The sequence below is a fragment of the Taurulus bubalis genome (genome assembly GCF_910589615.1).
Source record: "Taurulus bubalis genome assembly, chromosome: 17".
NCBI lineage: Eukaryota > Metazoa > Chordata > Actinopteri > Perciformes > Cottidae > Taurulus > Taurulus bubalis.
In genome coordinates, this window is record NC_136605.1 from 11,581,654 (window position 1) to 11,606,924 (window position 25,271).

The 25,271-nt window shown below is 43.0% G+C and overlaps 1 protein-coding gene across 6 annotated transcripts; it reads right to left on the reverse strand.

Moving 5' to 3' along the window:
• On the reverse strand, window positions 1–24,807 carry dnm2a (dynamin 2a; the record flags this gene model as incomplete). 6 transcript variants are annotated; one of them, XM_079233210.1, is made up of 22 exons in its annotated part: window positions 1–118; window positions 436–699; window positions 1,007–1,230; window positions 2,139–2,303; window positions 2,491–2,602; window positions 2,816–2,925; window positions 4,578–4,688; window positions 6,875–6,886; window positions 7,885–7,936; window positions 8,287–8,340; window positions 9,695–9,765; window positions 10,495–10,581; window positions 12,957–13,095; window positions 13,704–13,771; window positions 13,898–14,033; window positions 14,927–15,069; window positions 15,168–15,328; window positions 15,409–15,507; window positions 16,186–16,389; window positions 17,426–17,575; window positions 17,801–17,874; window positions 24,647–24,807. In XM_079233210.1, 22 exons carry the CDS (start codon window positions 24,805–24,807, stop codon window positions 46–48), a joined length of 2,670 nt encoding a protein of 889 aa, XP_079089336.1. In that variant the 3' UTR covers window positions 1–45. The 6 variants fall into 6 exon arrangements, with proteins under 6 accessions (XP_079089336.1, XP_079089341.1, XP_079089338.1 ...); XM_079233215.1 differs by lacking the exons at window positions 8,287–8,340; window positions 12,957–13,095 and adding an exon at window positions 12,172–12,310; XM_079233212.1 differs by lacking the exons at window positions 6,875–6,886; window positions 8,287–8,340 and adding an exon at window positions 6,639–6,671.
• Window positions 24,808–25,271: the final 464 nt, after the last annotated feature.

The following is a 25,271-nucleotide window of genomic DNA, read 5'->3' on the forward strand; positions in this document are numbered from 1 at the left end:
TACACACCCACACACAAACGCAAACACACACACTTGGCCACAGGTCTAGTCTAGGAGAGAGGGCTCGGCAGGGCGGATAATGGTGGGCCGATGTGAAGGAGCACCGGGGGGTCTTCGGCTGCAACGGGGAGAGAAGATACAGAACAAGGAGTGAGAAGTGCTCACGGAGAGACAGTGGAGAAACCAGAACAACCCGACAGAGAGAAAAAGGGGAAGGGGAGGAAAGTGGCAGTGAGAAGAGCATGACTGCCTGGAAATCATTGTAAATATCAAGCTGGGATAACTGGTGAGCCTGAGAAATGACAAACCATGCCTGTGACTCTTAAAAAAGAGAGGATGATGAAATGTTAGTGACATAACGTAAATAATGCAGCACAAAAAATTCTTAACATACACACAAATTATTTGCAAGCGCATTAGAGCAGGAAGACCTACCTGGGTACACCGGGCGGGACGCGGGCTGGCCGGGAGGGGATCAGTGGGGGTGCGCTGAAGGGATCCTGGTGGCTGTTGAAAGCGTTGATGGGTGGTCCTGGGCGAGAGGGGATTGGTGGTGCACCAAAGGCGGGAGAGGGGTTGAGTGGAACCCCAAAGGCAGGGGAAGGGTTCAAGGGTTGTCCTGGTGTCGGGCCCCGAGCCGCAGGCGGGCGGCTGGGGACCGGGGCAGCTGCAGGCGGCGGCTTGCGCTGAGCGGTTGGGCTGAAAGGGGGATAGGATTAAATTTAACTGACATTGTAATAATCACCTAAAATACCCCATTAATTCTCCTCTAGAGGTGGATGTGAGGGCATATTTTAGTGTGATGCTCCTAAGTAATATAAGATAGACTGTATAATGTGTGATTGCAAGATTGCAATCTTCTTTTTAAATTCAGCAAGGCAGGCATGATACTACCAGGTGAATGCGGTCTAATCTCATACAATTAGACAATGCTCACTGTGTGTTCATAGATGTTCCAGCTGTTATACCTGAAGCTCAACTAAATGCTAGTTAACCCTTATCTCACCTGGCTTCTGGGATCCAACTGTTATTTATGGGCGGTGGTACTGGGGTAGAGATGGTACCGGTGCTGATGTCGCCAATAATGAGCAGTGCCTCCTTAAGTGCATGATACATGCGCAACAGTTCGTCTCTGCGCTGGGCCTGGTCAGCCGATTCCTCCATGAGGCTGTTCTGGTCCCCAGACGAGTAGAGGTAGGCCAGCAGCTCCGAGTGGATGAAGTCCTTTGCCTGAATGGAAGTGAATAGTATCAAAACACAGAGGGTTGCAACTTACACTTCTAATAATAAGGAGAACGCATGTGTAGACGTGGGACAGCAGTAGCCAAAAGTGAAATGATCAGAAGGTTCTCGAATTGGAAAATATTGTTGAAAGAAGTGAAAGACGACGCTTAATCAATGTATCGATTGGAGATATCTAATGCTTAAATAAAATGTTAGAAAACCATGAGAAAGAAGTAGCCCAGTGGACTAAAAGTGCTGTTATTATGTGTGTGTGGCTGCTGGAAGCCATCAAATGAGCTCACCACAATAATAAAACCTAATAAATGGAAGGAGGACAAGTTGTGAGCATCGACCATAAATCCTGTTAATTAGTGTCTTCAAGTTTACGACCTTGTGTTCATGAAATACACGGCCGCTGTTGCTACTTAAATGAACAAGAAAGCGAAACGCTACTCTGCACAGCTCTTTGGTGCAATGACATTTAGGTCTAATTAAATAGCACTTTATTTGATCTCAGCTCAGATGACTGGTTTATGCCTTGAATACTTTTTTTTAAAGACACTTCATGTGGTATGTAGTATGTAGGATGAGCACCAAGAGAAGTACAATATGCACCCTTTAGGCCATAAATACAGCATTACAAAACTGGATACAGCTTTGTGTTTACAGCGTTTAGGTAGAGATGTAGCTACTCCCAGCATTCAGCACAGCACTCAAAGGGCTCGACACCTGTGTTGATCTTTACTCTCTCACTGTGCAAAGAGGTGCTCAATAGACGTACCCGTGAGTTAAATACAGCACACTGTTCAGGTAATAGACACAGAAGAGCCCTTTAATTTGGTTCCCGGATGTGCAGACACTCTGTCTGCACATCTGTTTGGCTTGTGTCTGCAGCTGAGGACTGTTGGACTCACACTGTTGATCATGAGATGCATGATGGTCTTGGGCACGAGGTCTCTAGTGGATTTGTTGATGATGCCAATGTACGAATCCACCAGGTTGCGGATGGTTTCCACCTGCCGCTCCAACTGAGGATCCATGGAGAATGTGTCCGCAGGGGCAGCATCTTCATTCTCCGTCTGTCAACAACAACACAAGCACACACAAACAAAGATGAGGTATGAATACACAATAAACACATCTTCATGGTTGCTCTCTGTAGAAATGATGAGCCAAAAGCAAAACACAGAGAAATACAGAGGTGCATGTATTATAGGACCAATGTAATATTAACAAATGTATAGAAACAACCACCCACTCACATACCTGGTCCTTCTCCGGATAAACTCCTGCCCTGAGGAAGGACGCTTTCCAGCTGTCCACATCCTCTTGAGAATCACAGGCCAGTTCTACCTGGCGAAGATCCTTGTACACGTTCCTGTACCGATAAACAAATTACAAGTGCCTGTGAGTGTGTAGGCTTAGCCAGTAAATACACATTTTAATACTCAGCTTCCAGTTTATTTGACCAATGACTGGGGATTTCTTCTATTCTTATTTAACTGTTTTTGTGGCAGGAGATTCCAAACTTTGGAATGGCAGTGTACATGCACACAAAAGGTAAAGCACATGCATTCCCACATGTTTTCACCTCTGTTCAGTGTTGAAGATTGCAAAGATGTGCTTTGTCGACATAAAGCCTTTCTCCAAATCTCTGAGCTTCAGGTTATCCAGGGGCAGCATATACTTCTTTTCTTTCTCCTAGCAAGAGACAGGCAGAAGAAATATGTACTTACAGCAGAACTGAAACCTGGAATACACAACATCCAACTTAAAAAAGTGAGTATTTGTATATGGTTTGATAATGGAGATGAACACAGTTCTCCATCAATGAGTAGACTTGATGGAATGCATATCGTCTGGTGTGGCCCATCACCAGAATGGTGAGATGGAGCAATGCATGATGGGGGAGAGGAGGAGGAAGAAAAGGAGGAGCATGAGGGAGTTCTAGGGGGATGGGGTGCCAGCGTTCACTGTTGAGCAGAGACATCTGGAAGCATTTACGTCTGCACTAACAGAGAGCGGCGCAAGCCCAACAGTTACGTCACTCACTGTTCCACACAATACCCCGCCCCCACCACACTCAGACCCACACATTCACACACGGCAAAAAACGTAACTGCATGTGAAAAGACAAACAAACATACATAAGCCTGAACTAATTGAATAAACGCATATTATGGGTTTTGGGTGCATAAAACATGCACTCATAGATACAACCAACTGGCCAAACTCTAAAAGATACAGAAGGAGTCATGTGTACAAGCGCCTACACACATGCACATTTGTACACACACAAAATCTCCCCCCCCCCCCCCCCCCCCGGCCCCTGTAACCCAGTACGATTTCCTGCAAATTCCAAAGTCAGATCCCGGCTGGAACATTTCAGCCCGCCTGCCACGTCAGTTTGCCTCCACCATCCTCCCGCTCTCGTTGCTTTTTCCCTAAAGGCGACCAACATAAAATGCACCGTTTCCAGTTGGCATTTTGGACACACCGAGGCCACAGAGATGGAGTTCATCCTCAGCCGTTGTATCTGTTAACTTTTTATTTTGCTAAAAGAATTATAAGATTGAGGCCTTGGGAAGAAGATCAAGTGGTGAGTAAAGCAAGTACGATGCTATTTGCACTCATCTCCATTGTAGACAGATGTTCTATTTAGTTAAATCAGTCTTTTAAATTTAGTTAAATTAGATCATTTGATTTCAGATCACGTAAACCATATTCATCTGTGCACTTAAAGTCACTTAAGAGTCCTTAAATGCAACATTTGAAAAGATCTATAATATAAATGAACTGTAGTGCAGAGTTTGCCGAGTGCGCACATGCTGTAGTTATTTAACCAGGAGGGAATGCAGTCCAGTCGTGTCTGGATTCATTTCAGTTGAAAGAAATGGCAGAAAAGGTTATAATTTTTCATGTTAAGCTCTATTTGATATACTATATGCTTAATAAGATTTAAAGTATTGTGGCGTTGTGGGTCCTGATTTCTCAGACTTTTCTCATATGCGTTATTGTTTCACTGGGGTAGTAATGTTTGCTTTCTGTGCCCTCTGTCCTACTGTCCTAGAGCAGCGACCTGCAGCCGCAATGACCTCGGGGTCCTTCCTCCCATCAGAGTCCTCCTCACCCCCCCGCCTGCCCAGTGTTCAGACTACCTGTTCATCCAGCTACAGCTGAACAGTAGTCTGCACATTGGTTAGGCTGGGCTGGGACGCACACACCTCCAGCCACCTTTGGCGATGACACCAAATCTCCACATACAGTATCTTCATCTTTATGTGTCATCTTATTTTAGCTATCCATGTTCCCCATATCCAGTGAAATGCAGCATTGGAACAGAAATGTCTCACCTCGTCATCTTTGTACCAGGACAGGGACTCTGCAGTCAGGATAAACCAGTACTCCTTGGAGCCTCCTTTCATGATGCTGATATTGAGGGTTAGCCAGCCTTTCCTGATCACCTGCACCGCGAGGAGAAGATGAAAAGGGTGGTAGGGAAAGAGGGAGACCAGGAGGACGGAGGAAAACAGCTTCGTCAATCAGGCTTATGTGACATGAGGGCCCTATAGGTGTTACTGGGATGTGAGTGACACTAATAAAAGCTTACCTACGTACCTGCTAGGTCACTCTAAATCTGGTTGTCTTGTATCTAATAGTATTATTAGTCAAATATATGCACTAAAACACAACAGTATAGATATGAATGTGAATCTTATTGAATGAATGAGATCCAAAAGGACTGTAATACATGCACAGGAATACATAATGTGTGCAATATGGCTAATTGTATGCAAAAGGATCAAATGGTTTAGTTGAAAACACTGAATAAGGATGTTTTTCACTCAACAGAAAAATAAATCCTTCAACATACAAACGGGACCAGATGGTGTCCAAACTATGCTAACATCGACACAGACAAAGACCATAAGTCGACGGTGGTTTGTCAGTGTCAGCGGGTCAGTAAAAGCTAGCCTGTTAGTGAAAAAAATAAAGCAGGGTTAGTGGGGTTAACTGGATGCGGATATACATGCCGATCTATTGGCGTTCATAGAGGGACAGACATCGAGACAGCGAAGTGAAAGTCTAAAGTGGAGAGATGGAGAGGGAGGAAATGCATCAGACTGAGGAAGAGTTGAGTAAATCACTGAGGAAAATAAGGATTCTTTTTAGAGGAGCCCTCTTAGCTACTATGTCTCTCCACTTTGTTTCTAAATTTCAAGTACAATGGTGGAAATCACTATGGATGGGACGTGTGCTCTTATTCTAAGTAAAGCAAAGAGGGAATGTCCATTACAAAGTCTGCTTTAGACCTCTTGTCTGCGCCCCCTCTCCCTCCAGCAGAGGACTGGAGTAGGTTATGGGGGGAAAAAGGTTAATTAGTACAAAAGCGCCAACATAAACATGGGTGAGGAAGCACGTGCATAGAGGCGTAACTTTAGTTTGCCTTGGTGGGGAAATAACTTAAACTTTTTAGAAACAAAGAGTTTTAAATCCCATATGTTAAAGTCAGTTGGAAATTGTATACGGTTATATAATGTTATAAAATATAAGTGGACACAAGAAAGAAGAAACAATGAGCTCTCAGCATGTCACATGAGACGCTACTACATTATTTGCCGTAGAAATGTTCAATCCATATTTTGTCAATTTAAGTGTTGCAAGTGGTTCATTAAAGATGTACGGTTACAGCTGAGATTACAGGATTCAAAAGGAAGGAAATAAGAATAATTAGAAAGAAACATGCCAATTTAAATTAGTCGAGATTGTCAGTAGATTATAAAAATGAAGGGATCTTAACAAGGAATGCTTTTCTTGAAACATTGGAAAACACCCCAACGCCATGACCAGTCACCACACAAAACGTTTTGATGAACTCTGAATATAGAAATAATAATTATAGACAGGTGGTCTTTTGGATACGCAAGACCTTTAAGTAGGAAAGTTTTTTAACATGCATTTAAAAAATAAATAATCAAAACCTTTACTGTGTTGCTGATTGAAATGGCTCCCGCTCCCTCCCCGTTTTGTCCCCATTGTCGTTTAGGATGATTCTCACAAGGCAAACTTTGTAGTCACAATGCATGAGGCAGCAGCAGAGGTATAAACGCAAAGACATGAGAACTGACGCCATTCCTCGGTCAGTGGTGGAAGAGTCTTTGTTGTTGTTTTAGGAAAACACACAGCATTGCAAAGTGCCAACATCTTTTGTGGGGGTAAAACAAGTCATGTCTTCTTTAAAATATTTGGTGGAGAAAAGGTGAAATGTTAGTAGGAACCCAAATGTGTGGAAATTAAAGACAATTACTGTCTACGAGCAAACCTGCCATGTGTTACTGTTGAGTCAGTTCCAAATTACTGGTAACTGACTAATGCCATGATTGATATCAATTTGATCAGTCTGGAGACTCTACCTTCTCCTCCTGGACTTCTCCCAGTCCGACAAGCTGCAGAGGGGTGGAACAACTCATTATGCTGATGTATCAACTCACGGATTTGTAGGAATCTGTTTCTGCTGTTATCGCACATCATTTGGTATTTTCCACCCTAACCACACTGGCTGACCTATGTGTGATGGCCTCAGTGCATCTGCATGGTCTACCCCTGCTGCCCTCTAGTAGGGTCCGGTTTAAATCTGCGGGGTACTTACCAGAATCTCACCCTGCAGTAATGGGAAGGGGGTGGGGTTGAAGCAAATGGGTGCAGTGTAAAACCAAAGCAGAAAGAAATGGGAAAGCAAGCAAGCAAAGATGAGGGAAAGATATGAGAGGAGGATGAGAAATAAAGAAGAGAGCAGAGAATGAAAATTCAAGAAAAAGTTGAAAGAAAAAGGGTGAAATAGGGGAGATGACAGGTTTGGAGGAAGGAAAAACAGCAGGAAACAGAAAGTAATAACCCATGAGACAACCAGAGAGAGAGAGAGAAAAATAGAGAGAGAGAGAAAAATAGAGAGAGAGACAGAGAGAGAGAGAAAGAGAGAGAGAGCAAGAAAGAGTTACATGCAATTAGAATTACTTCAAGTAGACCACAGTTTGGTTATGTTATATTGTTGCTCAGTTGATAGGTGCAAGGTCCATGCACAGTCTGAATTTCAATACAAAAGATGCTTGTGAGTTAATGGGAAGGTAACAAACCAACAGCATTCGGTAATTAACGGTTGCTTTGCTGTCGAGCAACATGCCTGGGTCACATGCAAACAGCAATTAATTATCAGCCATGGAAACAAACGCTTGTTTCAGAAAAGCAGGGAGGCAGATTCTTCTTTAAGCTCATTAAGGCAACTCTCCCCTCACTGAAACTGTCTCTCTGATGCTGATGAGCAGTATTATAATCACATTTCAGGATCTTACAAAACACACATTGAAATACAAACACACTTTGCGAGGTATCAGTTTGTATGAAACATTAAAGGGAGAAGGACCAGCTTTAAAACAGTGTGGACAGCGTATAAGGATATGAAATCAATGGGACCGGGTACAATTATGTACAGGGGAGTTGCTGTTCAGTTAGGTCAAAATAGATTAATGGCCTAGTGCTAAATCATTGCTGGAGTGAGATATATTCACATGGTTGACTTATAGGCTGGTAATGGGAGGCATTAGTCGAGGGAGATTAAATCTGGGACTAGTGAAAAGGCCTGCGCTGAGGGATAAAACATACCTGGTTGGGTATGGCCCTCTTCTTATTTGCAGCAGTGTTCCTCTGCTGGGCACTGTCATTACACAAAGATGGACAGAAAAGACAATACATATTGATGGCAACACACCAAACAACCTGTTGAAAATATACACAATACATATTCATGTATCACTTCTATTACAATAATATTATTTTCATTTACAATATTATGATACTTGTGTTTTAAAGCCTTTAGTCTCTTGTGTAAATGAACTGTCTGGTTTTAGTGCAAATCCTTTTTGAAGCAAATATATAACCCTACACACATACATGAAGGTGAAAGTGGCTTATGGAGGGATTTGGACAACATGGAGGGTCAAACTGTCTCTCATACACACACACACACACTGCACACTCAACCCTACATCCTTTCTGTGAGCCCACCTGTTGTTGCCGTACCCTGGGGAGCTACCATCTTCCAGCCTTCTGTAGTCAAGACTGAAAGTGATGTCATGAGAACCGTTAAACAGCCCCAGCTGACCTCCGATACATTACAGCAATCTTGCCATGCGTAGGCATGAACTCTCACACACGCAAACACGCACACACACACATCAGGGGGCTTGCTTTGTTACTCTGTCAACGGGTTGACCGACAGAGGAGGGGCGCTCCACTCAACTACATGCTACTGCTACACAAAGGGACGATGTTAATTTAACCCAAACTCTAAACCGCTGAGTGATGCACCGCAAAAAAACAGTAGCCGCGTTTCCATTCAATTGTCAAGTGAATTTAAGCAAACTTTTAAAATGTCATAAGAGAAATGTAAATTAGACAAGTTTCCTGGTTTGATGATAAACATGCTACAGATGAGTATAGGCTGCAATCCTATACTAGTAATCCGCCAGTAAACAGAGTAGAAAAAGAACTGGAAACAAAACAAGTCACCGTGGCCATTTAACCTTCTACGAGAGAAAAATTGAGATCTTTGATCTTTAGGAAGTTGTAATTTTTCGTGTTGCTCGTATCGGCCATATTTTATGCTGCCTGAAGACAATATAAAATACACGTCCAGAAAAATGCCGACAGCAGACACATCTGGCCAGTCATGCAAGTTAAATGTTCGCAGCGCCAGAAATTACTCGACAAAGGCGTTTCCATAAGCAGGCTGGAGAATCCATTAACGCATCAACTATTTTTCGACAAAAAACACCTGTGAGCGTGAAAACTTTTTTGTGCAACAAAAGAAATGTTATCAAATGTAATCGTTTCCATACAGCTTTTCTACTATGATACTTCAAAATGCACATCACAATATGGACATGTTTAACATGGTGAGTGCTTTGTAGTGAGTCTCCAGTGCACAACAGCAGCCACAAGCAAATCCAGTGAAATGTCAACACTGCTCTGTCCATTGTTACATTGCATTGTTGCATTCTTCAGCAGACAGGAAGTTTATCTATCAAGTAATCGAGCATGCTTCATTGACTTTGTTTGGAGGGGGGAGCGGTGTGTTGCATGCAGGGCAGAGGTGGGCAATTAATGCGACCTTGATCACTGTGGCATCCACCTCCCCCACTGGGAGACACATGCTCTGGTGTTGCTGGATCACTAATTGGCATGCTACATCACACTGAGGTGCCGCAGTTTACACCATGTGGCTAACAATAAGCAACGCTTCGATTCAGTAGCAGTGATGTGGCGGTGATTCTGTTAAGTTTCTGAAACGGCAGCAATTTTACAAATCTTTTCCTTCACAATGGAGATCACAATGCCTGTGCTTAGACTGGGGTCACGGACATCAAGCTGTAAGTTGGGCTTGAAAAGGTGGTGCCGGGGGGGATGTACATACTTGGCAAAGCCTATGAAGTCCTCATGATTGGTGTTGATGTAGGACAGCTCAATGTCAATCAGCAGCAGCACCTTGATAAGAGGCAGAAAATCATGATTAGGATGGAGAAGTCTCAATTAAACCCCACTTACAGAAGGCACACATGACAAAATGATAGGTTTCACTTCTGATACTTCACACTGGCATAAAAACAACTGTGAGAGAGATCACATCTGAAGATACATTTATACATTGCTTTGTAGTCAGACTGATATGATCATATGATGCTGCAAGTTGCAGATGTGATGGAGTTGACAATATGACACACAGGTTTCAATTTATGAACAAATCTAATCTGACTCACTTTGCTAGTGAGAGCTGCAACAAAAATCTCAAACTCTCATTAGTCATGTTATTAATAGAGTTGGGCCTAATGTGGTTCCCAAGGCTTCTCCAGCCTGACAAGAATAGAGTTCTGAAAACAACACTTCATTTATCATTGAGTGATCTTTTGTTTGAATTTCTAAAAACTTCCGTTCTGTCACCGGTGTCAATCGAGGTAACACTGACTAACACTAGAATACCTCATACAATAACAGCTTTTCCACCGTGATAAAGAATGGGGCATCCGGGGTTTACTTTTTTTGTTGATTTAAAAGAAGTTTTGAGTGGACCACTTCACCATGTCCCATTTGTGTGATAACTTGGGAGGGGTCACCAGCCTCTCAACATAATATTGGAGTATTTTTTCTACGAAAATGATAAGCATTCAAAGCCGGACCTGAGCGCACTTTGCATGCAGTCTATTTAAATCAACTCACCTGGTCCTTAGTCTTCCCTTCTCTTTCTCTGACGTGGGTTGTGACAATCCTCTCAGTCTCCTCTCTCAGTCTGGGATAGGAATTGAGCTGAAAGGCAACACAACACACAGCTGCAGCACTGAACAGGGATACACGCTAACACACACACACTTACATGTGAGCTTAGTAAGACTTACCAATAAGTATCAGAGAGAAACAGGAGTGAGAAGTGAGAATAAGTGGAGAACAAAGAAAAGGGAAATAGGTAGTCAAGTGACATGTCAGTGTCACACATATCAACAACTACAAACCAACATACACATGAAAACAGACTGAATACACAGCGATTGTCTGTTCTAAAAGGTGATACGGTGTTCACCATCAGCCAGGGAGGACCTCATGAATCAATGTAGTAATGCTAGTTGTTTGCCAATCATGCAATTTAGAAAAATATTTTAAACCCATAGAGTAATGTCCAAATTTACAATACATTCAGAACAATCATCTCTAGCTGATGGAGAGTATTCATATTAGTGAAGACTGGATAAGAAGGTAAAGTGACAGAATGGGGAGAGGCAGAGGGAAGGCTGGCTGGACTACTGCGTGTATATGGAATAATTTCATGATGTGTGTTGAATAATTTCATGATGTGCAGCCCCTTCCTCTGTCCACAAGATGGCAGCGGAGCATTGTTGCTATGGAAACACTCAGGCTGCCAGAGCACCCAGACACTTTTAGTATCACCCCCCCTCCCCATTTCACATCACTCCCCTTCCATTCGGTTCAGCCCATAGTGGAACGTCATCTGCCATGTGGGTCATCGAGGGAGCGTCTCCGGCTCTGTTCTCCCCAGACGGACAGAGAGAGAGGAAGTAATGTGGAGGTGTGTGGGGGGGGGGGGGAGGATGCTGTAATGAGCTGAAGTCAAATTTTAAGTTGTGCTTAAAATTTCTGATGTGAATTGTAAGTCAGTGCTAATTCTGAATGGTATGGAGACTCCCAGAGGTTGGATAAAAATAGGGATGGGACGATACACACGTTCGACGCAGTGGACACGGATGGAGATTACACTGATTTCACTAGGGTGACCATTTCACTGGGATGACAATGACAGACATTTGGAGAGGAATTAGAGATGCACCGAGTTACATTTTTTGACCAAACTCTGAACTGCCGATTCAGATTTTCTTTCTAAGAATTGATTAATATACAACAATTTATTTCATAATTCAATTGTATGTTCATGATAGAACCTTGACTTTAAAAAAGAATATATATCTAAAAGCTGCACCAAGTTATACGAGCTAACCTCAAGTTCACTCAAACAAACCTCAAAGTTGTTTCAAATGTTTTTAAGGTTGTTACTCCAAGATTTATTTGGGACATTACAAGCAATATTTCTTCTTTACTCACGCTAAAGAACTTCAATACCAGCGGCATGACGTGTGTGTGCGCATGTGTATGAACCGTGTGCTGTAGTGTGCTGCTGTGTGTGTGTGTGTGTGTGTCGTTTCGGTCGGTAAATTAAACAGTCTAAAATAAAAATTGGATATATGTCACTGACCAGGCAGTCAACGGTCATGGCCGACCAGCTGACAACCAGACGGTTTTGACCGGTGTCTGATTGATCGGTGCATCTCTAAGAGGAATGTCTTCTCTTTTCATGCCATCTTTACCAGCAAGTGTGTCCCTGGTTACCTTAACGGCACACTTCATGACGAGTGCGGTGAGTTCGGACACCACAAAGTCCACACATTTGAGGCTGGGCTCTTTGAGTTTGAGGATCTGCTTTTTGACTATCGCCTCGAAAGCCAGGTCAGGGGTGAAGAGCCCCGTTCTGAAAGGTCATGGGGTCAGATTGCATGTTGTTGTGGTGGTAGAGAGAGAAAAAGGGATAGGCAGAAAAAAGGGAAAAGAGAACAGCCAGGAAAGAGAAAGGAGAAATAAAAAGAGGAGTATTTGTTTAGTTAGTCATTTCTAGCTGTTGAGACAAATCAAGCATTGGAGAAGGACAAGCCACAGGTCTTTCACATCCTGACAAGCCAGTTCCTCTCAAACTCGGTCAATATTGTAAAGATGGACACGTCACCTCCAACTCAAGACCAAATTACAGCTTAAGACCTTCCCCTTGTTTTGCTGGCTGTGTACTGAGCCATGAGACCTGCAGCTTGTCCAGGCGAGACCAGAGATGCTCAGACAGTCCCCGAAACATCTCATATCCACGACGACACGTCACCCGTCACAACACTCCACAACACGACAGCGCTGCCTGCACACAGGGCCAAGGGGCCGGGCTGGGCAGAGGGCAAACCACACAGAAAGTTTTTTTTTTTTTTTAAAGACAAGAACTGAACTGATCTTTATCCGGGTATTGTTGGAATCTGCTGGCTAATATTCTGAGTCAGTGTACCCTCTGCCACACCCATGGTCGCCTCCAGCCCCATGCCTGGGCTGGGTCGGGAGATGCTGGACACCGGCAGTACCTTGTTGGTGCACTGCCTGACTGTGTTGATGAGCTCCTGAATGACCAGATCGATACATTTGAGACAGGGCGTTTTCAGCTTAACGATCTGCTTTTTCACGATGACCTCAAACGCCAGGTCAGGAGTGAACAGCCCCGTTCTGAGGATGCACAGAGAGACAGAGGCACAGCGGCAGACCGATGGGACAGTTAACAGACATGTAGGTCAACAAAACGAATGAATAGACAGATGATTGATTGACTGAAGAGATCTGAGGTTATGATAGAGAAACATAGAAACAGAAAATGCGTATACTGACAGTTACAACAGGGGGTGGAAAGATAAAACCGCAAAAAATAATAAAAATATGTAAATGTAATAACGCAGACAACCACAAATGCGATATGACAGACAGGAGCGTATCAGTGAACACATGGCAACATTATCGCAGCAGGGGATTAAGGTACATGTAACACAAAACCTCATAATAATTTAATGCCTCAGTAGACCGACACACACATTGAGTGGGTGGTGTTGCAGGGAGGAGAAAGGGGATTGGAAAAACAGCGAGGGACAGTAGAAACAAAGAAATACATTTCACATCCAACAGAAGAGGTACTGTTAGTCTGTGATGGAAAGGCTTGATTATGAATTACAGTAGACAGCTTGCATGAAGGAAAAGCGAAGCATGGGGGCACAGCAGTATTTTGTGTTGAAGCAGAATACAGGTGTTTATTGAGCTGTCTTTTTTGATTCCGCTCCACTTGCCTGACACCATGGACGTTCTTGATTGCGTGACTGATTTCTCGCCTCAGCTCCTTCTCATCAAACACAATCTGGGAGATGCGAGAAGATTCAAGAGATGCTTTAACAAATCCATTCTTTGCGAAGACCAAACATCATGACCATGACAACCATAACAATAACACTTAACATATCACTCCTGTTCATGGAGCACTAACCTTGACCAGTTCGAAGGGAAAGCGTTCATGGAAGAGGCGATTGATTTTGGCGCCACCCGAAAGCTCGTTTGTGTCCACCTGGTCCCCAGAGCCCTCAATGCACTTCTCAAAGTCCACACCAAACTGCTGCACCATCCTAATGAGGGTCAAGCACAAACATGGCACCGGTGTTAATGATCTCCTTGCAAGTACAGCGCGAGTCTTCCTGGAGATCCACTGCAAACATTACTCTTCATTAAAGTTACTATGAGGATTTTAACTGGTTATGAAACAGACTCAATGCAATGCTTGGGTTAGGGGCCAGAGGTGGGTCGCAAGAGATTTCATTAGGGTCTACAAATACATTTTCAGAATCCATATGCTTTTAAAACTACAGTACACCTTTGTGTCACTCTTTGTCCGTGTAGCTCTGATAAGTGTTGCCTAATTATAACATTGAATCTAATATGAAAGGTTAGCATACATTGTGTTAGTTTTACTGAGAGGAAAATACAAAAGCCTGGGAACTCGGCCTGAATACATTTAATTGGTCTAATTTATAAAAGAGTGTATGTTTTCAATAGCACGTGCATAAAACAAAGCTGTGACTTATCAAACATATATTTCAATTGTATTATTCAAGATAATATGATGTGGAAATGGCAATTCTTGCAAAAATTGCCTATGGTGAATTGGGTTGCGATGGGTTGTCATTTTCTAAAAGCGGGTCCCCAGAAACAACATAAACATTAAATACATTAATTTGTTTTAGCTTCATTAGTTTTTTTTTTTTATTATTATTACTAGTCAGCAAGTTATGCAAAGTAATTCATGTTCATATCACAACCTCTATGTACAAATCTAATACTATTATGTGAAAGAATGGATAAATGACGATATGAATTACATAATATCTGCTCTCGGGAGCAGCAGCCCCGTGCAGTGGGCATTCAATATGGCTGCCATAAGTTACATCACACAGGAGCTATCGACTATAAACATTTATTGTATGCTGCATTGTTACAAAAAGCAATATTCAGATGCACTCACTGCAACAAGGCCTTGGTCTTGCGTGTTGGGTCGTCTGGACGGAAGTTCTTGTACTCCTCCACCTCCTTCTCTAGCGAGAGGAGCTGGCTCTGCAGCTTACTGCGCAGACCAGGGAGAGTGTCTCTGATGTGGTTGGTCAATTGCTAGAGACGGACAGAGGTAGTACTGTTTTAGAGAATCAATGGTATGTCAGGGAGGAAATTACATTTTAGAATTTAAAAACAAACAATTGACAGCAGACCTGGTTGAGTAGCTTTTGTAGATGCGGTGTGCCCATACGCTCTGCCAGATGTCTGTAGCCAGGGTGGGACAGGAAGAACTTCCTCTCTGCAGCCAGAGCAGCACGAATGTCCTTCTTCCCATCAATGTCTTTCTGACTGCGGTTCACCACACCAATATAGCCTGCACACAAATAACACAAAGAGTCACTCTAGAATCTACATCAAAGTCTGTGAATGTGTTTTTGTGTGCATCATCCCCACCTCGACGCAGTGGCAGGAGTTTATTTTCTAGGATGTCCTTTGCATCCGTCCCTTCATCCATCAGGTCCAGTTTTGTTATTACACCAATGGTACGCAGACCTGCACAACATAAGGTGAAACCACATCAGTCCAGACACCCTTCCAGGATAATACAGAGAATACAGAATCATTTTGTCAGCGTCTTTGACCTTTTCTAGGGCTACAAAAATGTAGCAGATACAGAAATACAGACCAAATAGCTGTGGCAGAATTAATAAGAGGTAATGGATAAATATGCAATGTTTAATGTTATTTTTCTCACGGGATAGCAAAAGAAAACTAGAAATGCCACGGGCCAACCAGTCAAATAACAGTTCCCCTTCATCATTTTATCTTATTAGACATTTGTGTGAAATTATTATGGATTCTTGGCCAAAAACGTGTTTTGTGAGGTCACAGTGACTTTTGACCACCAAATTATAATCATGTCAACCTTAAAAGTGGATGTTTGTGCCAGATTTAATAAGAATTTCCCTCTAGGTGTTCTTGAGATATTGCTTTAATGAGAACGGGATGGCCATAAAGTTAAAGGGACCTTTAAACACCAAAAATCGAATCAGTTCATCCCGTCTGAGTGGACTTATATGCCAAATATGAAGAAACTCCCTCGAGGCGTTCCTGCGATACCGGGACGGATGGACAGACAACCAGTAAACATGGTTCTCCAGAACATCGAGTTGCATTGTGTTCGTCGGCCTGATCGTTGACCTCCGAATTACTAGCGCGCTACACGCTTACCCTGAGGGTCCACCTCCTTGGCGATCTTTAGAGCATCCGAGTTGGCCAGGTCCGTGTTGGCAGGTGTGACGGCCAGAATCAGACAGCTCTCCTTGGTGATGAACTGCATCAGCATCTCTCTGATCTGGTGCTCTATGTCGACAGGCTGGTCTCCGACGGCAACCTTAGTCATTCCCGGAAGGTCGATCAGGGTCAGGTTCAGCACTGAGCCACATGGACACAAGTAATACAAATGAGAATTGCAAATAAGATACTTTTCTATCAGCTGAGGTTACACATATCTGCAATTACTGTCAATCATTCAAGTAATATGATTCCATGTCTATTCCTTTTCTTAAAGCATTTGATCTAGTTTGATTTGAAATAATTTACTCGATACGTGTTTTGACTGAAAACCCAGAGAGTGATGGATGCGAGACAAACTAGTATTTGATTATTCAAAAGCTTTCTTAATAATAAAAAAAGGGCCATTTCCGTGCTAGGAAAACACACAGCTTATTCATAGTGTTGTTTGTACGTTATTTTTCATGGCAAGATAAATACAGTCTTGTGTTTTTTCAAGCACGTGTCAACTTCATTCTTCTCCCTTTTCATACAAACATCCAACAGACATCTACACCATCTGCCTCAATCTAACATTTTAATGGGTGTCTGGGGTGGTAGAGGAAGCTTTCATCTCGTGTACGAGACATTTGAGTAGGCAGACATTTGTTGTTGTAAACCTAACTGCAATTTGTTTTTTACTTCATGAAAACATTAATGCCTTCTGAGGTTATATTACTTCGAAATCAATTAAACACAAAATTATCAAATTTGATGTTGAATATCCCTCGACGTAAAAAACACATTAGATTAACACAAAAGCGACTTTCTTTTATCATGGTATAATAAATATGATATGTATTGGGATAAATACGAATTTCTCAAGAAATTCAACTGAGAAATTATTTATGGGTAAAATAACCAGATGTGAATGTCTGTTTGGTTTGTCTTATGAGGTTAAATTAAATACCAATATACGTCACCATATTGATTTGATACAATCCCATTATAATGTATACAACCAGAGATATATAAACAAACAAATACCACGGTATTAACAGTATGGCCAAATCTGTTTGGTTGACAAATTCATATCATCTCACGGTATATCTCGTCATATAACGTGCAAATGTACTTTACATAGAAGCAAACCGTGTTAAGAGTACTTGTGTTTGTCAATAAGACGTGAGTCCGTTACCATTTGGGGAGTAGACCCTCAGGTTAATTGGGATGGTAGAGATGCCTTTGTTGGAGCCTGTTATCCTTTCGGTCTCCGACTCAATTTCCAACCGCACTTCATCAAAATCCACAAACTTCTTCCCTTTGCAGTGCAGGAATTCAGCATATTCTACACACAGGGGCAGAAAGACATATACACAGGGGGAGGGTGGCGGGAGCGGAAAGGACAAAGAGAAAGACAGAGCCAGGAAGAAAGAGAAAAATAGAATATTAAATTATGGAGGCAGCAAATAGACAGTGAGCTTAGCTTGAGGCACTGTGGCAGTGAGGCCATGTGCAGGGCAGCGATGAAAGGAGAAGGGGATGCGTTTGTGCGCTGGACTGGGACACTCACCGGCTTTATTGTTGACCAGCTGCAAAATGAGAGGCCTACGGGTAACAATGCCTGATCCACGTGGAAGAAAGTCCCTGAGGAAGACAGACAGAATAAACATAAACACAGAGTAGCAAGGATGAAAAGAAGGGACATCAAACAGGAAACAGGGGAGGTTCAGGATCGAGAGAGAGACAGAGCAACAGAAAGAGAGAAGGAACGCTCAATTATTCATTACGCTCAATGTCCATTTCCTTGCAGCGTGGCCTCTGGTAAATTGATGGACGCAGGGGAATTTCACGCCTCCCAACTGGTCTCACAACAAATCAAATGTGACAAAGTCATTTTCTCTCATCATTAGGCCTTAAGAGATCAATTAATTAATTCCCACTCTCACTGTTATGGGGGAAAGCCACCCTGAAATAGAAGTCACAGATGTTATATTGAAACGGGCTGCAATTAAAATATCATTTAAGGACAAAACCTAGAGCTGCTCCACAGACAGGGAAAAATGGAACAACTCCTCCGGCACTATAGCAGCATCCGTGCTGATTTTACTGGGATATGAATACATTTTGCAATATACTTGTTTTAATGCAATGTTTCAAACATAATCTCGCAGACCGCAGATTTAGAATGTCAACATTTAGCCGTTTAAATTGTCGTAAACTTGGATTTATGTCGAATGTCAGACGATGACGTGATCATAAAGTAAGGATTTTGTTGCCGCAGCGCTGAAGCTCGGGAATGACTGCTGTGCTGATTAACATATATTGATGGATTGGGATTCAATAACTACTTCATACTCGCTCAGTTGTTTGACAACTAAACCACAAAATTATAGTGAATTTGGCTGCATTAAAACCCAGTATAGGTAGCCAGAGAGAACAGGAGGGATTGTCTGACTTTCTGTTCTCTAACTTTCTCTGTAATCACACATTGAAACGTCAATATAGCCGATCGTACAGCACAGCTGTGGTCATTGACCTGTGTTTATGTTGATTTTGTCAGACGACGTCCCGACCATGAAATGATGGATTTGGTCACCTGGGCTGTCTGTCCCATTCTTTACCAGATGTTGGCAGTGATGAGCAAGTTTTGCTGTTTGCCAACTAAAAAGAGGGCGAAGGAGAAGAGGTTTGCCCGATTTCATGACGCTCTGGTACGTCTATGAAAACAACCTGGAAACACTAATTTACAATTTGGGGGGAATGTTGTTTAGGTTTGTCAAAACATAGTCTGGTCAAAATCGTTGCAAAAACTACATATAAATTCAGTTTCAGGGTATATTTCCCCTTCGCGGGTGAGATTTTGTGATGTGGTGTTTTTCAAATTGATACACTTGTTCCCTGCTGCTCAATTTACTGCCTATTAAAAAGACAGGCAACACTTTTGGTTTCGGCTGGCCACTGGTCGCTTTTGTGTGAGCCCTGACCCTGGCTGTGTCAATACATGACACCTACAATAACGCCTTAACTAAACCAGCCTCGGGCCTGGGACTTGACATTCTCTTTCTAGAAACTTGCATCAGTGCCTTGCAAAGGTATTCACCCCCATTATTGTTTATCCAATTTTGTTGCATTACAACCTGGAAGATGAATAGATTTTTATTTGGATGACTTTTTGGGGAGAGTGAATGCTTTTGCAAGGCTCTATAATTACACACAGTAATGCATTGCGCAATGCATGAAATAACTGCAAACAAAAATGGTCAAATGCTATTTGCGCAACAATGCATTAATGAAACACTAATCTAGAAGGAAAAAATAGGAACTTTCTCACAATTGGCTTGTCTGTTTCCCTTAACGTGACAGGGTACCTGAAGAATTTCTAACTACATGAGTCATGACCAAAGTTGCCTAGACAGCCCTCAGATGACGCTCCTCTACCCAGTCTTCTGTACTCCCCTCACAATTATGACGGCCCCTCTGCTGCTCCGCAAACATACTACATCTGGAGGTAATCACCAGCCCTGGAACAATCATAGCAGAGCTTGTCACTAACTCATATTCTCCAATCCCTCCCTACTGCCAGACCTACAGGCATGAGGGGACTATTGCGGTGCTCAGCCTGCCTGCTGACTTCAGAGTGTTAGCAATGTGTCCGCCACAGAACGGGAGAAATGAGAGTAGGTGGGCTACTCTCAGACTGCAGTTCTGTGGGGAAACAGTGGGAACATTCTGGATGTTCCTTACATCAGCAAAAATCCACAGGTCTGTGCTTCAGCACTGGTGCTGTGTCCTGCACATAATGTGGAGCATGCAGGCATTTGTTCACACGACGGACAGTATAGAAAGCCCTGGATGAGGAATGTCAGCGAGGGAGACAGATAAATAACAATGCGACTATCAGCTGAGGGAAAGGAAATAATTAACAGACTGGATGTGATGAATGACGCTAAGATGCTGTCGAGCGTTCACAGCAGGAATGACCTCCTCAAGAAACTGCTAATGTACTGATGGATGTCTCCAGTTACAAGCAACTCTCACTGGATTCAAACACTGTCTCTTTGGCTCAACGGGTGGCCACTTGTGAAAGATTCACAGTAATAAAATGACGTATCAATCATGTTTACGTGAAAATACACAAACAATTTTTTTGTTCACAAATGCTCTTCTGAGAAGACGAAACACAAGTGCAGAATCGAACCAGTCAATCTTCAGAGACAGAATTGGATAAACGGCATATTGAAAAGAAGCAAGAGGTCAGGATTTCATTATTGATGCGCTGTAAATGATAGACGAGGCTGAGCAGATTGTGTATCATTTCATGCATTATGGATGGCCAAGCAAAGAGCATCAGTCTGTGAGCCTCCCTCACTCCCTCCTTCCCTCCCTCTACGACAAGCGAGGGAGCAAGAGAGAGTAGGGCAGGACAGATCGGAGAGCCAACTCCCCTCCCCCTGCCTGCAGGCCCCCACAGCCGCTTACAAACAGGGAGAGCAACTCTGAGGTTCTATAGTCCACAGCAGATCCAAGGCTTGTTTTCAAACATGGAAACCGGTGTGTGAAACTGAGGTCCTACTAAGCTCTCACGGGAGGGACAAGTACACAAAAACATGGTTGTGGTTTGGTTGGACTTATCGCATGGGTCTCTGGTGTGGCAACAGATATACAATTATGGCTACACGCATTCAGGCACCACAGTGTATCACTGTGGGTACCAAGAAGCCGCACTTGGCAGCCCATCGTTTTCCAGCACTACCTTAATCCAACTGCTTGGTGGGAAATCCCTTTGCTCTCTGCTGTTTGGATGTCTGTGCGTCTTCCTCACAGGGACGTCCACTGTGCTACACACGAGCATCTACAAATTTAAAATACTGTATATATATATCCATGCTGACGCCAAGTCTACTGCTATAAATCAAGAAATACATAGAACACCAACAGTCATCAAATAGGTTTTAATGATGCCAACAAGGTCAATTTCGGCCACATTCAATTATTTATAGAAGACAAACATATTGTTTTAATGAAGATTTAGTACAGTATTAAAAGGACAACTGTTACAATGCTTTAAAAACGCCTGGTTTCTCAGTTGTCTACTTGCCACAGATCTGATAACAACCTTCTCCACCCAGACCAGCTTGCTGTGATAGATATGACGTCTTTACTCCCTACTGGGCTAATGACGTCACAGCACAGCCAAAAATTGACGCATAGGGATGGGTATCGTTTTTTTTTTTTTTCCGATACCGGTGCTAAACCGATACTTTTAAAACGATACCGGTGCCTGAACCGATACTTTTTTATTGCCAAGGCAATTTTTTTTCTTCAAATTGAACAATATTATTAACTGTTTAAAGTATACTATACATATAAATAAATAAGTACATACAAAACACACTTCAAACTACAGCTTCAAACCTTTTAACTTCAAACTATAAAAATATATATTTAAAAAAAGAACAGACACAAGCATCAGGTGGCCTGATGGGACCGTGTGCAACAGAACTCAGACACTGTTGGATCCTAAAACTGCTGTTTTACTGGACTACACGTCATCATTAATATCAACTGGAGAGATTTGTTCCATCAAGCCGAGGACGGACGTTCAAAAGCTCGTGCTCGTGTCTCCAGCGATCTCTGTGTGCGCGCACTGTGTGTGAGAGCGCTGGAAGCCACGCCCCCTCGAGCCCCGCTCTGCATGCAGGCAGACAGAGAGCAGAGCAGCGAGTGTGCTCTGATCCGCGCTATTTTAATCGTTTTTAACGTGCGGGCACCGCGCTACCTTTTTAGTATCTATATACCGTGCAACTTTACAGAGTAGTGTAAAAAAAAAAAGTATTTAAATCGGCTCAGGTACCGGAAGGAAGCACCGAAATCTGCGTTGCTTTTCGGTCCGGTAGGTACCGGACGTGTTGGTTCTCGGTACCCAACCCTAATGACGCATGCATCAAACAAACAAAAGCCAGTAAATAAATAACACTGAAAAGGTTAAATAGGAAAGTGTTTGCATATACCGACTGGTCCCTTTCGTTTGTGAGTAAGCCATGCCAGTGAAGCAGCATGCACAATATCACACGTGAATGGAATGCAGCCATTATTATTGTTATTAAAATACACCTGCATCTGTCATGAAAAATGTGTCTTAGGCCTCAAATGTTACGGCTAAATGATTGTTACCATAATGTAACTGATTTTAGTCTATATAGGGCATGTCAAATTTACAGTCCATCAGTAAGTTACCTTGATGCATATCATAACATAACAGACACACGCACATGCTACCAAAAGACGGAAGCGTTAACAAATGCGTGAGGCTGTTGAGCCAGAGTGATTTGACCAGCTTCTGCCCAGCAAAGTATGCAGACCAGCCAGCCAATGTGTACTAGTCTCCACTAAACTTGGTGGGAACACAGGCACGAATCACATCAACAAAACAGGTGGCACAGCACAGCGAGCAATCTCACATTCACCTGACTGGCCTCGGCTTAAAATCAGGACTATGACAACTAAGAGAGTGTAACTACACATGATTTAGCTACAATTTACCTTCTCCATCTGATCATGATATCAGCATGGAGCTCAGGCAGGAGGCAGAAATCGGGGGTGCCTTTTACTTCCTAGCATTAAGTGACTCTGTTTCAATTGTCGTTGGTGCCTTAGAAAGAAGGATTGTTTGCATGCTTAGGGACGAAGCCAGTCTTTCGCACACAACATGCAACTCACCAAAGAAATAGACTGAGGAAACCATAGAGAGTTACTGGCAGCAACTTAGTGCTAATGGTTTAAGACTGTCATCACCACAGAGACTTTGCAAATCAATTATCATATCGGTCTAAAAACTATCATAGTCTTGTGCAACAGATATCTGTACATGGTATTTGGATTAGACATTGGCTGCTCCTGAGCTCAAACAAGCCCTTAGATCAACACTGAGTCATTTCTACATTAACCTGTTGCTATGGTGATATGCAGCACCTCCCAAGTACTTCCGGTTTGAAGTAAGACTCGACCTTGTAGCTACGATTCTTTCGTCTACTGTTCTACCTTGTCTGACCTCAAGTTCACCTGCACACCAGCAACAGGCATACAGAGTAGCTGCTGTACTTTTTATTATTTGAATAAAAAGATAGTGAACACTTAAGTGCACTGCTAACATACTTCAAAAGATGAGCATGTACACTTGTGCGAAGTGCTTGTGTAACTTTCATATATGGGTGTATGTTGGTTCTATCAACAGGCAGAAAGTCGATGTCCTGCACAGGCAGTAAAATTGAGGTCACCATGAAATGTCTCATGTTAATTACAGCCAATATGTGTCAAGTGCTCTTACAGTGCATAGTCCCACTCATCTGAATTAATGTGCACTCTGAGTGGCGAGAAAGAGAGAGAGAGAGAGTGTGAGTGAGTGAGTAAGTGAGTGAGTGAGTTTGCCTCAGAGCAGATAAGACATGCTCTTGCATGCGTTTATATCTAAATGCCTGTCTGCATGCCACCTTAACAGCCAATGGATTTCCTCTTCTATGCCTGCTGGCCTGCGTGAGTGTGTGCGATCCCTGTGTGGGTTGGGTTACACACACAAACAGTGAGAGTCTCTCAATGGGGTGGAAACCTGCTAAACAAGCTGCTTTAGAACAAACTTGTTTTGTTTCTTTATCTGTAGGGTGATCTCACTCACTGCTGATGTGGGAGAGGACAACAGGACCAGCCTGTTGAGTAGCAGTGCAGCATAACCTTCACACCACAGAGAATAGAGTGATGTCAAGTGTATTTCCTATGTTTGGCCAAAAAACAGTAACAAAAGAAGAGGAAGATGGTGAGGGAAGTTGTGTCTGCAGCAGATGTGAGCTTGTGCTGTTTGACAGAATTTCGATATCAGTAAATAAAGGTGGTGGTTCGCTCTGCCTCCAGTTTCACTTTTGCTGACCTTCTCAAAAACATGTTTGTACTCCCACATCAGAAAGAATAAACATACTAATCTAACTATACAATGTCATGTGTCTAAATAAAGCTTCCACCAAACAGACCAGATAATTAATGCAAAGCCAGAGGACTTTCTGGGTGTGGCTTACAGTCATAAATAGTGCCACAGGAAAAGTTCCCATTCAGAACTGAAGCTGAACACAGGGATATCAAAACAAGATAAACTACACTGTGCTTTACTGAAAATAAAGTGCCACAAAGTGCAATTTAAATACACAAACATTAATTGATGTCATTTTTTATTATAACAGTCTTAGTTTACAGCCAGTTTGCACTTGCAAGGCAGTTGTATGACTCAATATGAACGTCTGGTTCTGGTGGAGTGGCTAACAATAGCTGAGCTTGTTTGAGAACCAGAGACCACGCAATGAACATTGCATATACACTATTACTTGATTGACATGGCCAATTCAATTAACCATACACACGCGTAACCTACCTGCCAACAAAATTCTCCAAGACGGAGCTCTTCCCGGCGCTCTGTCCACCAACCACAGCAATCTGAGGAAGGTCCAAATTACAACTCTGGCCAATGGAGCTGAACGCGTCTTGAAGCTTGTTGATGAGGGGAATCAGGTCTTCCATGCCCCGGTTCCCCATGGCTTCGCTGGCTCGGAGAGCTCCTTTCTGCACAACACAAACCAAAGTCCCAACGCCAGCCGCGCTGACTAGCTCGGTAACGTTAGCTTAGCAGGAAGGAGCTCTCGGGTTACTCTGAAGTGAAACGGTGGAGCTCCTCCGCTTCAAACAGCTCCGGCTTTTATTCTCAGCTGGGACAGTTGAGCGGTTACCGGCAATGCAATTCACACGAATATCATTCCGTGCTCTTTTAAGCGCATTAACTTGATACCCGGTCAGTCGAAACGGACGGGAAAAAAACTCGCAAAACAAAACTTCCTCTCCACAAACACCATCCGGTCAGAGGAGACGACATCCGATCAAACCCGGCGAGCGTAGACCCGCCTCTTGTCTGTCAAACCGAGACGCCTATTGGTCCGTGTCGCCGTCCTTCCATCGAGCGAGCATTCTGATTGGACATCTAAAAGGCGTGTTCTTTGCGCTCA